Source organism: Hippoglossus stenolepis, chromosome 17 (genome assembly GCF_022539355.2).
Source record: "Hippoglossus stenolepis isolate QCI-W04-F060 chromosome 17, HSTE1.2, whole genome shotgun sequence".
Lineage (NCBI taxonomy): Eukaryota > Metazoa > Chordata > Actinopteri > Pleuronectiformes > Pleuronectidae > Hippoglossus > Hippoglossus stenolepis.
This window is the reverse complement of record NC_061499.1, coordinates 13,637,615-13,653,967: the sequence shown is the minus strand read 5'-3', so window position 1 is coordinate 13,653,967 and position 16,353 is coordinate 13,637,615. Positions and strand designations below refer to the sequence as shown.

The window sequence follows — 16,353 nt, the reverse complement described above, 5'->3', positions numbered from 1 at the left end:
TGATGCTTTCTACCTGACGACATATGCACATCTTATATTGAATAAAGTTACATTTTAAAATAATCTTGCTATCTATAATATAATTCCCTATAATAGAATTAATATAAAATAATTAGATCTATCTATATTTATTTGTTTATTATTTTATACAGGTAGGTAGGTATATTCCTATTACTAGTTTAGTATAATAATTTCTATAATAATGTTATTGTATATATATATATATATGCACCCAACAGGTAGGCAGGTCATGACGTAGGCACCCACCAGCCAGCCCTCCTCCTTCCCCCATCCCCACCCCCACCGTCCCGCCTCCTCCCAGCTGCGCTCGCCGCTGTCCCGTCTGTCTCCCCCGGTGTCTGCCCCGCTGCTCTGCTCCTCTCCCGCCCCGGACCCGAAGCCTCCTCGTTCACCACCCCCCGGCTCCCCGAACCCTCTCCTCCCCCTCCGCCCGGTGCATGCACCAGCGCCCGCGATCATGACGGGCATCGCCGCCGCTTCTTTCTTCTCCAACTCCTGCAGGTTCGGGGGCTGCGGTCTCCAGTTCGAGTCTCTCGCCGAGCTCATCGTCCACATCGAGGATAATCACATCGGTGAGTCGGGCCGGAGGGAGGAGGGGGGGGGCAGCCGGAGCTAGGCTGCTAGCTGCCGCTAGCCGTAGCGTCCGAGCTAGTTAGCTTCACGCAGATAGGCTCCGGCATTCCGCTATTCCTGCTGCCCGCTGCGCGTCGAGTCTCGCCGGCGCTGGAGTTCCCCAGCGCCGGCGAGACCACAACAAACACCGCTTCCCCGTGAAATACGTGTCCCGCACATTTCTGTCCCACTGGGGCCGCGAGAGTTACCTCTTCTGCAGCGGTAACCCCCACTGCGAGGGCCGCGGAGGTCTCATAGGTGTAACTAGCATCCCGGCCAGGCAGCGGCTTGTCAGCTAACGTTGCAGGAGAGAGTGTTTACGTCCGCGGGCCCGATGCAGCTGCGGCGCCGCCGAGTGTCGCCTGCTCCACGGGCTTGTTGCTTTTGTCACCTCGGGTGTCTCAGCTCGTCAGCGCATCACATCTCTGCAGTAAGATGGTGTCAGTCCATTACCATTGACGCTGCATCAGATTAAACCGGGCTGTGACAGACATGCAGGGGTTTAAATCAGATTCGGCTCCACCAGCCTCTGTTTGCTGCTTATTAGATTTTCCATTTCGATTTAGACTGTAAAACCCTGTGATCACTGTCCCCTGGCACCCATCACTGTCAGCTTCACCATCACTAAACACAAGATAGTGGGTAAACACCACAGTTGGGACACGTATACAATTAATTACCTATTATTTCATTTGCGGCAGAGAAAAGGAAATCCTTGCATTTCATTTATTTTGATGTGCCAATTGTCAAATGATGGCTTTACTTTATCAGTCAAGTCACAAATGGTGGGGCACTTCAGGAGAAAATTACACAAGTAAAGTTTTAATGACAATGTTATAAGCTGCAGATGAATTCTCAGTATATAACATATTAGTAATAGCATGTATGATTCAAATAGTTGGCATAGGTTTAATGAGGGAGTGCTGCTTTTGCTTTTATGTTGACATGCTAGTGGAAATGAACTCGGATGTATCTCGTCAATAACCTGCAATGTGATGCTTGTTGATATTTCAACTATACATCTGAAGCATAAATCAAACTTAATTTAAAATCCACTATAGAGCGGTTATTTATTATACTTGGGGAGTTGGGAACCACAACAAAAAAAAAAACTGTAACAAAGTTGTTGTGGGCTAATCGTTATTTGCGCCGTGTATCCATCCTTCAGGAGGCAGTGGGGTGAGCGAGGTGAGGGGGATTTTAGAATGGATGCTTCATTGAGCCTGTCTCCATGGCAACTGGCAGCCTCTGAAGGGGTTGGGGGCAGTAATACTGGCTGAGTTATTGCACACCTGCTGTCTCGCTAACAAAGAGCGCCCCCCCCAACCCATGCAGCCAGCTGTGATGAGGACACCCGGCGACATGGCATCACTAGCGTGTAGGACAGGGGCTGATGTTTGAAGGGGGTTGGGTTTGAGGGAAAGTGGAGCAGGGTGGTGGAGGGGTTGTTGGGTTTTTTCATCCTACCCAATGATCCAAGGGTCTTCCAAATTGACCAATGAGGGGTAAAATGACATTGCCCATTAGATTTTTTTTCCCTCTTCTATCTTACCAATCCTCACGAACACCTGTGGCTCTGGGCCACACTGTTTCCTACAACACCTCAGTTAAACCCATTTTAAAGGTTTTCTAAAATCACAAAGCCAAAAACCACGCAGCCGCTGAGAGATGCCCCATCTGCCTCGTAGCTTGAACTTTGACCCCAGCAGTCAGCTGAGCAGAATGGCAGTTTACCAGTCAGGTCGCTTGAATTAATGAGTGCGCCGTCTGCTCGCTTTATACTGCGGCTGGTCATCGGCGGTATCCGGAACAGTCTGATCAATACCGCTTGCAGATCAGTGACAACGGGGATGAGTGTGACAGATGGAGGGGATTGAGGTGAGAGTGTGGGAGATAGAGGAGGCTCAGGGGGCGGGGGGGTTAGTGGCATTTAGCACGGACTCTCCCTTGGTTTTGAAGCGGTGCAATGCTGTGTGATCAATAATCAGTCAAAGATAAGCTAATTTGATCCTCTTAACCCCTTCGCCTGAGACCTGGGATAAGCTGTTTGAGGATTTGGAGATAACAGACTAGCTTTGATTTGTGGTTTGTCCCGCAGTGTGCAGACAGGTTATGAGCAAAGAGGGCGCTAACCATAAATCAGATAACCTGGGGGTGATAACGGGCTTGTGAGAGCAGACATAAATAGTGGTAGATGGGTGTCAGTGGTTTTTCAGGTCAGGGTGCAGATGGATTTCGGTCATTACAGTAGACAATGCTGCCCTCTTGTGGTGACGCGTCCCCTGTGTTGCATAGCCTCAAAAAGCCTCAATGATCTCACTTTGTAACTTCTTTGGACCGCCGCCTCCTCTGACATGATATCTGGCAGCCAGCAGACCAGATGATCCTGCCGTGATCCTTTCCGTGAGAGAACTGGCGTGATGTGCCGGTCGGCGTTGCTGACCTCATCCCAGAAGAAAGTGCCGCGGCTCTCCAATGAGACACCCGCACTGTTTAGATCACAGCTGAAAGCAAGAGGAAATGGGTCAGGTGAGCTGTGTTTGGTGTGGTGGGGCTGGTGGTGTTGCAGGCTTTGTGTGGGGGACTCTAGCTAAGGTCTAAGGAATGCAATGATGTCAGGCTAGTGTGCCTGCGTGCACGCCAGCGGTGTGCTGTGTTCTCACCTGCACAGGCACATACCTGCCTCTTACATCAACAAAGAAGTGCAGGGAGGGAGGGAGGGAGGGAGGCAGATGGGGCTTCAAAGTGGGGTAGAGATTACAAAGTGGAGATTAAGAATGGGAAAATATGAGGTCTAGTAAACAGGGAAACCCCAAACACCTCAGCTTTGTTTGGACACTTTATTTAAATTCAGACTCGATTTTACAGCTTGAATCAAAGGGTGAGCTGTGACTTAGAGCCAGCGTTGTGTTGTAATAATGTGTAATGATGCCGGTGCTGCTGAAGCGTGTCGACAAAGAATCTCCAGTCATTTTTTAAAGACGTAACAATCGTTCTGCCCTCAGGACATATTTGGCTCGAGTCCTCATTCTGCTGGGGCTGAAAGAAAAGGCAAGTGTTAACACCCCATGGTGTAGTTGTTGTTACCTGTCAGGCAGTGACTTATAGAAACCTGTGTCCTGCTGCTGTTAGTGTTTTGAATAAGGATACATTTTGTTTCACCTTAAAGCATTTTTTTAGTTTTAAAAATCTTCGGAGGAAACATGAATTGATTTATCAAGAAACTACGCAATCAATAATGTAAAAATAATTGGCAGTTACTGTCAGTATAAATAACTTAAGTTTTTGTCTTACACATAAGACAAGTTTGTTGTTAATAGTAACAGATCATTGCTTTGATCATAAATTTGACTATTTTTCATTTAGGTCATTTAATGTTTGTTGCAATTCTTTTCTTGATAAATAGTTGATTTTTTTGGTCTGTAAAATGTCATAGTGTTTATAGTCTAAAAAACAGTCTAAAACTCAAAAATCAATAAATCCTGATGTATAAAATAATCATAATTATTAAAATGTTTACTTTCCAGCCCCAGATGCCAGCTTGGTCCTTATCCTACTTTCCGAGGTGCGACAGGCTTGTGTGTGTTTGTGCATGTGTGGGAGTGTGTTCACCATACTTCCTAAATGACCTGTCAGGGTGTAGCGCAGCAATTAGTGGATTGGCATCCTAAGCTGGAAACTGCAGGCCCTCTCTTTTCACGCTACACACACAGACACACACTTTAGTCTGCTTTAGTCACACAGATCACCTTTTGGAATTTGCAGGGACCGAGCGCCCAACCGAGCCCTAGGAAGTGTAATTACAGAGAAGTTAGCCTTTTCCCCCACCCATGTCCCCCCTGCTCCCTCTCCTTCTCCTCCTCCTCTCCTCTCCCTCCATCCGGTTTCCTGCTGCTCTTGAAACATGTTAAAATGCACTCTGTGGCTTAATTAGCGGCCTGCTGAACAAGCCATGCATTCTTGGCCTGGTTTCAACACACACACACACACACACACACACACACACACACACACACACACACACACACACTCACACACACACACACACACACACACACACACACACACACACACACACACACACACACACACACACACACACACACACACACACACACACACACTAGGCATTCAGCAGGGGGCAGCAGTGTGCTGCTGGCAGAGATGGATGTCTGTGTTGAAATGCTTGAAGTGGCTGTTGATTGGGTGCTGCTTTTAATGACAGGAATGCTAATTAGGGAGATATTTATGGCACCGTGAGACTCTGCAATGTCTCAGACATGCAGCACACATGTACTGAAACATGTACATGCACACACAACACACACACACACACAGATGGAAAACAGAGTAGGCTGCCGGCACAGTAGAGTTTAAATCTTAAACTTTGGGTAGTGTCTCTCTCTCTCCTCTCTCTCTCTCTGTCTCTCTCTGCTGTCTGTCTGTCTGTCTGTCTGTCTGTCTGTCTGTCTGTCTGTCTGTCTGTCTGTCTGTCTGTGTGTGTGTGTGTATCTCTCGTAGGTTAATGTTGGGGACAGATTTCAAACAAAAAATTAAGCTAATTGTGGACATCTTGTGCTACCCTGTCCCTAATTGAGTAAAGCAGATTTTTGGGTTAGTGGTTAAAGTAAGGGTAGGCAAGCTGTGGATATTGTCAGGGTTAGAGTAAGTCTCTATGTGAATTTTTGTGTGGATTTGTTGTTTCCCTTCCTGCTCCGGCGGTAGGATCAGCAGTGTGTTGGCTTCCTGTCCTGCTCAGTGAGTGGAAGTCATAAAACCAGTGAACATTTACTGCAACTTGCTCTGTGCACCTGGCTTACTCCAACACCCTTTCTCCCTGTTTCCTCTCCATGTACACACGCATGCACGCACGCACGCACACACAAACACACGCACACACGCAGTTGTGTCTCTCGGACTTCAGACGACATTACGTTGACTTGGATTTTTGGGACATAACCTTAACCATAACTACTACTTTCCTAACCCTCGTCCCAGAGGTGTAGAACTTTTCTCTTATCAAGGACCATTACATTTTTGAGTAACCCTTCATGTGCCGTACTATATTATTGAATATATTGCAAAAGTCTCTAATGTAATGCCTGAAACTGAAACCCTTTGTTGAGTTGTCTGATGTCAGATGGTAGTGATGAAGATGATGATGATACTCACAGCATGTTTTCCATGTTTGGGTCTGTCAGTCTTGAGCAGAACTGATTCTTTGAAGGAGTCAGTACTTTTCTCCTCAGCATTTGGAGTATCCTCAGCTTGTAGTACATATAGTTTCATAGACCTCAATCACAGGGGGATTGTTGTAGCTTTCAGCTTTTCATTGGTTAGCAGCTAACGGATTTTGTTTCGTAGGAAGTTAGGCACATCAGCTGGTTATTACATATATTTTCAGTACCTTTTTTTTGCTTTTCATGTCCTGAAATCTCTCCAAATAGCTGAAGAACATAGCTGGCCCTTGTTTTGGCAGAGTAGGAAATGTAATGTTACCAATGTCCAGTTACGCTTACAAAGATGGCAAAGACTGTCGCCTCACAGCAAGTTGGGTTTTTCTGTGTCTGTGTGCGTTTGCATGTTCTCCCTGTGCTCGTGTGGGTTATTCCAGGTGCTCCACCTTCTTCCCACTTCTTCCCTCTAGCCCCACTTCGACCCTTACAAGATAAGCTGTATAGATAATGGATGGGCCTACTCAAATTCAAGCAGAGACTTGGCCCTTAAATGTAAAATCCATTATTTTACTTCAAATTGAATGAAGCTCAGAGCCTGAAAAAAACCCACCTGTCTAAATACTTCTGGCCTTGGTTACAGTGTTCGTCGTGGTACTTCTCAATGTATACTACCATATTGGAGCAATGATGAACCATCAAATGAGTTCATTTATCAAGATTACGTTTTTATAGTTATATTTTAATGTATAATGCCAAACGGTCAGTGGTTTCAGCTTCTCAAATGTGAATGTGCTTTTCGTAAGTTATGTGATGTTATGTTGAAAAGGTTCGGAATATCAATTTGAAGACATCATTGATGGCTCTGTGGAATTTTAATCGGCATTTTTTTACTCTTTACAGACACTTAATAGTTTTACTGCAATTTATCTTTTACTTGAGGTCATCAGTTTACCACTCCAAAAGGTAAACAAGCAATGAATGCCTCTACGTTTATGGGTCATTTCCTTATCATTTCCCTTATGGATTAATTCTCTTCTGTCAGTCCAAAACTATATAATACATTTACTATCGTGAAATGTAAAGTCACACATTTTAGAAGGTGGAACTAAGAAACATTTGGTACTTTTGCTTGAAAAAGTTGTTTTATTGACTAAAAGATGAAATGACTAATCTTTTCAGCTCCTTCTTTATTTCTTTCTTATCTGTAAATATCCTGAGTAATATCTTCACATTATATTCAAAAAGGGGATTATTCATGTTTATTAATTGCATTTTTAGAACTTGTTCTAGCACTGCTGCAAAAAGGTTCCAACTCAGTGGTTTCCTATTGGACACTGTTGCATGACTCAGCTTTGTCAATGCTGTAGGTCTAAGTGTGTGTCTGTTTGTGTGTGTATGTGTGTGTGCGTGTGTGTGTGCGTGTGGGTGCTCTGGTCTCTTCATCTGAGCAGCAGGTAGGATTATTAAGACTCAGCTATAAAAGACTGTCAAAGACCACCTCTGTGGACCACCTCAGTTGTGTGTTAGTGAGAGTTTGTGCGTCAGCCTATGTTTGTGTCCATTGGTGCCTGGTATCCCTGCTCCTTATTTCCCCCTTTCCTCCTTTCATGATATGTTTGTGTACTAATGAATAAGACACTGGTCTGTACTCCAGTAGCAGCAGCAGCAGCAGCGGTACTAGTGGTACAAGTTTGCATTTTTGCCTGGGGTTGTTTTCGTGTTTGCTGGTCTCCTTGGTGTTCTTCTGCACAGTGGGAAGTCTGCATTCTTTTTTAATTATGAGGTGTGAAAGCCTGAAAACCAAAGGGCTGAGAAGGCCAACATGCGAGCGCACACGCACACTAGGGATTGGTTGAAAGGAGCGCCAGGAGTGCGTTAATTTTTGCACATATGATCCAGCTCTTGGATCTGAGTCGTGATACATCTGCTAGCCATTACATATGCTCCTACAGTTATGCTTACATGCACATAAACCCACTAGTTGTCTTTAAGTTTGACTCTGTGTGAACGTTCCCCCTGTTGAACACTTGGTGGCACTGGTGCTTCACAGATGCAAACAGCGGCAGCATGTTCTCATGCTCACTTGCTCCTGTTCTCCAGGGATGTGGGAGGTGGGGTTTTAAATTTAAACACTGTTTCCCTGAGGCACTGGAAGTTAGCCACTGTAGTGTTACTGACTTAGCAAGTCAACTGGAAAAAGTGTGTGTGTGTATGTGTCCGTTTGAGTAATACACTGTGTACATTCATCAGAGCTTCCAAGTCACTCCTTCACTCCCTGACAAATTTCCTCTTTGCCACATTCAGACTCCAGCAATGATTAAGCGGCCTTGGGTCACTTAGGGAAAGGCATTGGTACTAAATTAGAGCGGGTTTGACGCTGGGTAATAATGCGCCGCTTATGAAAGTGTTCGAAATGTATCTGCAGGCTGCCATATATTACGGACTAATACAGAGAATGCAGTGTGAGAAACGTCCAGTAATCTATCAGCCAGTCTGGCAGGAAGAATGGATCTATGACTCAGCTACATACTGAGAATATTCACACGACATTTTCCCTCCCACAGAGAGCCATGGTTAATCTGAATGTCTCTCTCTCTCTCTCTCTCTCTCTCTCTCTCTCTCTCTCTCTCTCTCTCTCTCAGACACAGATCCGCGGGTTCTGGAGAAGCAGGAGCAACAGCAGCCCACTTATCTGGCCCTAAGCTACATAAACAGGTACACACACATTCACACAGCCTTTAACCCAAGGTGTCAAGTCTACAGAGGGCAGCATTGCTCCAGAAGTTGATAGTCGGTTGATGTTTGCGGGAGAGAATGTTCATGTGGCTTGTGGTGGAGCAGCTCTGCAGACCGATGTCTTCCCATAGACACGGCGGTGACTCATCCGCAGACCAGCGCAGAAAAGAAAAAACCACACACAACACAATCAACTCCTGACTCCCCACGCTGCCAACGGCCCAGCCAAAGGCAGCATTTTCGGGATTGCGACATGTATGTGTGTGTGTGTGTGTTTTGTGTGGCGAACCGATGTGTCACGTCCCACTTAATATCCCCATAAATCACTCCAAGATGAAGCGCCGAGAAAGATAACGGTAGAGAATCGGAGACAGAAAAAAAGAGAGTGAGGTTTGTTTTTGTGTGGTAATTGTTCCAAGTGGCAAGGTTGTAAATGTCATCTGTTTACTGTACAACGTTGTGATGACTGTATACTTAAAGGGGCAGTTCGTTCAGCAGCTCGGTTTTGTCTTGTTAAAGCTGAGACTTACCTCTCGAAGCCACAGTCTGCAGAACAGACATAATTAGATGATATTAAACCTGTAAGGCTCCTATTAAAGCAATAGATAACACTACAGAAAGTTCAAAAGTAGGATAAAAGAGTGGTACAGAAAATATGGCTTTATTAAGCTATGATTATAATTAATTCTTGATCACTAAAAGAAGTTAGAAGAGGCAGAAAAAAAGGTTTTAAACATCCCTTAATTTATTTGTAAGAAAAACAGGGGATTGGACTCGGCACAGTTCAAAGACTCGACTTCCTGCCTCACTTCGCTCATAACATACCTGCCATAGTTCTCCTCACAATGATGGATTATTACCAACATCATAGGTGCACTTACTCTTTTGTTTTACAAGATAAAGTTCTAATCTGGCTTCACTGCTGACTTGTTTACAAGCTGTCTTGTCATCTCACCACTTTGTTATCTCCACTGAGTTTGTTGTAGTGCTGTCTGCGTTTGTTCCAAGCACTTAACAATTACTTTGAGTGCGGTTGTTATCATAACCGATAGAGAGGACGGCCAAAACCACAAACATAAGACCCAAGTTTGAATAAACCAGAATTATCCTGTAGGTCATAAATGACAACAAAAGGAAAGATTGACGGATCAAATGTGTTTGTTTTAGTGATGTTTGGCAAGTCAGTGTGTTGGAAAGGTGTGGTGATTTGTTCCTCCAGCATTGCCTCCGTCTATTAGGTGCATTTTATAATTTGAAATCAACATGATAATAATAATGACAATATGACAGGCAGGGACTTGAACTTGACTGGTTATTTGGCCAGGCCTGCAGCGAGCATTTAAGAATTAATATTTCGAATATAAAATGTCCCTGAAAGTAGATTTAAACAAAGAAGAAAAAAAAAAAATCCATATCCATATCTACGTTTTTGTTGGTAAAAAGTACAACAAATGAATACGATTAAAAAAAAACAAACATACGGTTTCATTTCACTTAATTATTGTTTCATTTTGGTGAATAACTGCTTATATTATTGATTTATTTTACTTTCTCTTATCATCTAAATTTTATAATGAGCTGTAGAATAATAACGACTTTATTCATTGATTGTTTTCAATTTGGGATGTGAGGATATACAGTGATTATTGTTAAGATGTTAAGTTTTTCTTTTATTCTCTCTTTTGGAGAAAAATATCCACTGTAAGGGATCGTATTCTATGCAAATATTAAAAGTATTAAAATAATTTAAAAAAAGAAAATTAATCCTCCGTTAATCCAACTATGGAAAAAATTTGCCTTATAAAATTGGTAAAAATATACACTTAGTAACAGTAATAATGAGTAAATATACAAATGTAAATACAAAGAAATATAATAAATACAATGTAAACAGATTGCAAAAGAATTGCACATATATGAAATTGTACATATAAAGAATGATTACTTCACATTTACATTAGTTTAAAACCTGAGTATGATATATTAGACGAGCAGCAAGGAACAAACCATGTTTAGTTGGGAGATATTTTTAAAACTCCTAAATATTAATGTCACTATTGTCTGTCTTGTCAGTTGTGTTGTAACAGGGACAAATTACATCTTTTTTACTAATTACACCATTTCCGTGCTGTCAGGTTCATGACAGATGCGGCTCGCCGGGAGCAGGAGACCATGAAAAAGAAGGCCACGCCCAAACTGTCCCTGTCCATCACGGGTGGAGTGTCCAGGAACAGCACGGCCACGCCCCCTCGCCACACAAGCGGTAACCTGACGCCGCCCGTCACGCCCCCTATCACCCCGTCTTCCTCCTTCCGCAGCAGCACACCTACAGGTACGACCGGTGTACGTGTTGAGATGTGTGCTCGAGAGGAAGAAAGATGGATTGCTTTTAAGTGTGGAGTGAATGGAGGTGTTGAGACGAATACAAATTAACCCCAACGGCAGTAACAGAAGTAAAAAAAAAATAAAAGCTCAGAGTTATGGCCGTGGCATCGGGAGCATTTCATCAAAATTCCGACAGCACAGATGAGCAAATGAAGGTTTTTGTAACCTAAATGGAATGAAGCTCATTTCATACCTGGTCGCTGAGCAGGAAAATTAAACACATAAATCCAGCATATCTGCCACGAGCGCACGAGCTTGCTCACCTCAAAAATACAACCTGTAAATACAAACCGCACATTAATCACTTTTAACCATGAAAAGCTGCTTTGTGATAGGTTGGAAATGTTACATGTTCGTATTTCCTCCGATTTTTTTTACTCCACTTTCCAAAACGAAGAGACTAAAATCAAAGTATCTGTTGCCTGCTGCATGTACGTGTGTTGTTTGTCTGTCGGGTACGGTGGCTCCCGCAGTGAGCAGGCCAGTCAACACTCTGCTAATTACATAGCAGCTGTCACGCTGTGTGTTCGCATGGGGCCGTGTGTTGCACAGCCCAGAAGCAGATGTCCAATTCCAGCACAAATGGTTCCAAACGTAGTGTTAGGTCTGGGCTCATGCACCAGCGTGGCTCTGCACACACACACGCACATGCACACTCACACACCCTTTCAACATGTGCCAGGGTGCCATCCATTTCCTCATGCTGAGGTGCAGCATTTCCTGTGAGACGGTGGGGGGTCAGCGGGCCTTTATGTGTCTGTGTGTTGCCTGAACATTTCAGTGATGTGTCGTGTGTATGCTTGTGTGTGTTTTTGTGTGTGTGTGTGTGTGTGTGCGCAATGTGCATGCATGTGAGTGGAAAATGTTCTGCACTTAGCAAAGCACTTTTTCCAGGCAGAGCGATGGGGATCACTCCCACTTAATGATCTCTTTCTCAGTGCCAATCCCTGTGTTTTTGACTCACACACAGAAGCACACACACACGTGCAATCCACTGCTGTTTCGTCCGAACAGTGCTCGCAGTGACGTGGGCCGCTAAAGCATCCACGCAGGAGAAGAATACGCAGAAAAAGCTTTCCTGAAAAGTCACAAATAATTTCTCTTTGGTAAATTCCCAGGGCATGATGTCCTTTTGGGTAAAAACCCCCGTCCATATTTCATCTGCGATGACTAGATCTTTTTTTGTTGTGCTTGTCTCCATTGTGCCTGCAGGCAGTGAGTATGATGAGGAGGAGGTAGACTACGAGGAGTCGGACAGCGATGAGTCGTGGACCACAGAAAGCGCCATCAGCTCTGAGTCCATCCTCAGCTCCATGTGCATGAACGGGGGAGAGGAGAAGCCATTTGCCTGCCCCGTCCCCGGCTGTAAGAAGAGATACAAGGTACGGCCACACCAAAGGATACGAGAAGTCAGTCAGTCGCAGCCGAGCAGCCGTACGACACACTGGCGCCTTTGTCTGGGGATCACATGTCTGGACATAATGTTTGAAAAAGGACATTATAAATCTAGAATGTCACGATTGGAAGCTGTGATAAATATAATAAATAGCTCATGGTATTTGCTTTGGTTGAATTCGATTACAGCCGGCCACAATAAACCTCTTTCAGTTTGTCGTCCCTGCTCCTTAGCTAATGGACAGTGTGGGAACATAACTCTTTAAAACTCTTTTTTAAGACCAAACAGTGACGTGGGATGAAGCCTCCTTTGCTGATGATCTGAGCGGGTTCACATGTCTTCTTTAATCCCAGCAGGGTGTCTAAACAAACAAAAAACTCGCCAGGCGTAAATGTAGCAACAGTGGTGGTAGAATGGATGTAGCATTAGAGTTTACATACAAGCTATGGGAAGCTGTACATAGGCACAGATCACAAATACCAGCCTCATGGTGGCGCCAGAGGAAAAGTCAGATACAATATCACAATAATCATTAAACTACATTGACCGGGATTGATACATAAGTTCAATATTTCATAGCAGATTTTTAAAAATCCTTCAGTTTGGATACAAATTACCATAACTAGAAGTGGTCAGATTTTACTCGTGGTGATCTCAGGTTCTTGAACATGATTCTTGAATGTGATTTGATGCATTTATTTTTATGAGACTAAAAACCTTTGACATTTTCCAAAGGTAAACAAATGTGTTTAAGTGTGAATAGGAAAGTGATTATTTCTTTCTGCGTTCATGAAGATGTAGGGTAAAAAACATGTCTAAATACAGAAATCATATATAAAAATACTATAGTTTAACAGTGATTTGAATGGCACTGTATAAGGCAAGGAGATAAAAAAAATGTCAATAATTATGACAATTCAATTTTCATCAATAGCAATGTAACAAAAGTCCATTATATATACATTTATATGGACAATGTTTTACTGTTTATCAAGTTTTTGTCATTCTCTACTCACGAAGAAGAGTTTAAAACCACAACCTTTAAACTTAAAAGAAATAATAATCAGCCATTTATGGAAATAATTATAATATTTGAACTTGATATACGTTTCCGCCATATTGACCAGCCCTAGTTCTAAAACAGGCTGCATCATGGTTGTGTAATTCAGGGGTCTGATATGCAACATCAATAATTGCTTTTTGTAACTGGTTTTCCTCTTCTCTTCTCTTCTCCCCCCCCGCCTCGTTCAGAATGTGAATGGTATCAAGTACCACGCCAAGAATGGCCATCGCACGCAGATCCGCGTGAGGAAACCCTACAAGTGTCGCTGCGGTAAGAGCTACAAGACGTCGCAGGGCCTGAGACACCACACCATTAACTTCCACCCGCCCGTCTCCACCGAGATCCTGCGCAAGATTCAGGGCTAGAGCCGCTCGCTCAACTACCCCAAACAAAGCCCTGTTCTCCCCTGACTCTCCTTACCCCAACCCCTTTATACCCATCCCACACACTAAAGGATCAAGTGCATGCTTTAAGTTGTTCAATTCTTTTTTTTTTTTTTAAACTTATTGTTTCTGTTACATTATTTTTTTCTATCCATGGTATATCACTTGTATTTTTGAAAACAAAAAATGTATCTTTGTAGTATTTTTATCGTTGTACATTTGCACATTCGTATATATGCTATCACGTTATTTTGGTTTCTATTGTTTCACTCACATAAGGTGCTAACTGTAAAAAACAACAGAAAGAAAAGACAAAAAACAAACGAAAGAAGCAGGGGGGTAAAAAGGAGTCGCGAAACAGGTGCAACCAGACCCTGCCCCCCTTTGTGTTCCCGCGCGTTCCTGCGTGCGTGCGTGTGTGGGAGGAAGTTGATATTGGCGCCGATCTTAGCTCAGGAGTCAGAACACTCCCTGCCTGTGAGAATTTGTTGAGCATCGGTTTGCGCTCTCACTTGAACTTCACGGGGGTTTCAAGTACCAGAGTGCAGTTATACTTAAAATAGATATATTGATATATAAACAATAGCCAGATATGTACATAAAATATATAAAAGGTATTCATGAGCATATACATAAATAGTTACTTTATTTTCAAGCTTTATTTTATATATTTCTGTCTGTTTTAGATAGTGTTTTGTTTCTATGTAAGCGTTCCTTTCATTCCTTACTTGCTGAGTTTTGTCACATCAGAGGAAAAGGCCGTACAGCCCGGCTGATTAGTCGAGTTCTACGAGCGTATATACCTAAGCCTTTCAGCGTGACGCACTCTGAATGCGATATTTTACTGTTGATCAGGAAGAGAACGTATTCGAACCAGGGCCAGGGGCCGAATATTCCACACCGTTAAACATTTCACCTCCCCACCAGAAAGCCATCCGTGTGTATTTCATATCTTCAGTGTTTGCCTCACTCAGAGTGCCAGAGCCGAGAAAGCAGGTTAAGCATCATACTGTATGTATTCCACTTGCCAAGATCTTTTGTCATTGATTTCATTTTTTTCCACGATCGTTGCCAACAGCTCTCCACTGCCAAACAGTGACCATACCATGTGCCTGAAGAGGGGTGGGAGGGTTAGGGGTAGGGGGGCAGGAAGGTTCTTAAAGTTTGAACCAGGAGGTCGCCGAAGCGCGCGGCGATGGGTTTTCTTGTTCCGTTGCGCCTCCATGCAGATGATGGGATGTACAATCGACGGAATGTCTTCACGCATGCTTTCTGTGTCGAAACGCAGAGAAACAATGTGTGAGAGAGCACCAGGGTGGATTTGTATCTGATTACCACCTACAACCTGTCATTTGCATGAGTGTGTGTGCGTGTGTGTTGTAGACAATGGCATTCCAGTTCATTGTATGTGTGCTATGAGTTTGCGTGTTTTCAGAAGTCATCAGCCTATTGAGTGTTACTGTAATCAGTGTGTTTCAGTGCCAGGCCGCTGGGTTGGACTCCTGTGGAGCAGGATGGTTGTGTGGCTGGCCGCCTGTGTGCTGTTGCCTCATGTCGTGTTGTTGCCCTGACGGGGATTTCATCATTCATTGCCTCTAGAAAAACAAGAGCGGTGCGGTGCCAAGACACATTCATCTATGACATCATTTCCCTCATCATGCACAAGGTTTTTCTCTTCATTGGATGGGGTAAAGTGACCTCTGCCACGCACACATCCTCCTGTCCTCCAAGCTGCTGTTGCCATGGAAACCCACGGGGTTAGCATGGCAAAGGGACCTTTTATTTTTTTTTTTACACAAGGCAGATATCAGAAAATGACGATTAAGAAACCGTTGTCCCATCAATGATCTGTTACATAGTAACCAACATGTACCCGCGCTGACAGGGATTTTTAAGTGTCGCAATTCCTACCAAACAAGCACAAGCGTTGCCTGAAAGACATGCACGTCTATTCTGCAGCACCAGTAAGCGGACCAAGATCTTTAAAAACCTCAGTATCAGTTTCAAAGTACATCTCTGGACACGCTACCCTGAAAGTAACCCTGAGATAATGGTTTGCGTGCGATAGAGATGCTTCATTCCTGCCTGTCAGCATTAGGGGGGGGGCATCTATGGCCAAGATGGACCGCGACTTGTAAAAAAAAAAACACAAAAAAAACATTCCGTCTTCACGGACACCGCCGTCACCATGGCAACAGTTTGATCTTCAAATGCAGTATTACACATGTGGGAAAGGAGGAGCGGAGGCTGTGTGCAGGAGGAGGGGATGAGGGAGGGATTTCAATATACTGTGTTAAGTGAATGTATTGTAATGTGTGTCTGTTGTCAAGTGCTTTTAAATTATATTTTCGTATGTAACGTGGAGACCGATGTTTCCTTTTTGTACGGGGGGGACGACAGGTCGTGACATGAGTGACTTGTAAATGATGTCAAACTGTCTTTCTATATAAAAGAGAAGCTGCTTAAATGTAAAACAGAAAATGAATGAAAACAAAACAAAAAACCCAGCAAAATAAAGTGAAAATCTCTGTCGAGCTCGTTCTTCATTTTTCAGCCCGAGTGACACACAAGTTGGTGAAA

The 16,353-nt window shown here is 43.6% G+C and overlaps 1 protein-coding gene across 1 annotated transcript; it reads left to right on the top strand.

Annotated features, from left to right (window-relative positions):
• The first annotated feature begins 307 nt into the window (after positions 1 to 307).
• On the top strand, positions 308 to 16,305 carry jazf1a (JAZF zinc finger 1a). Its single transcript, XM_035182151.2, has 5 exons — positions 308 to 593; positions 8,453 to 8,525; positions 10,682 to 10,878; positions 12,144 to 12,313; positions 13,579 to 16,305. Exons 1-5 carry the CDS (start codon positions 479 to 481, stop codon positions 13,753 to 13,755), a joined length of 732 nt encoding a protein of 243 aa, XP_035038042.1. The 5' UTR covers positions 308 to 478; the 3' UTR covers positions 13,756 to 16,305.
• Positions 16,306 to 16,353: the final 48 nt, after the last annotated feature.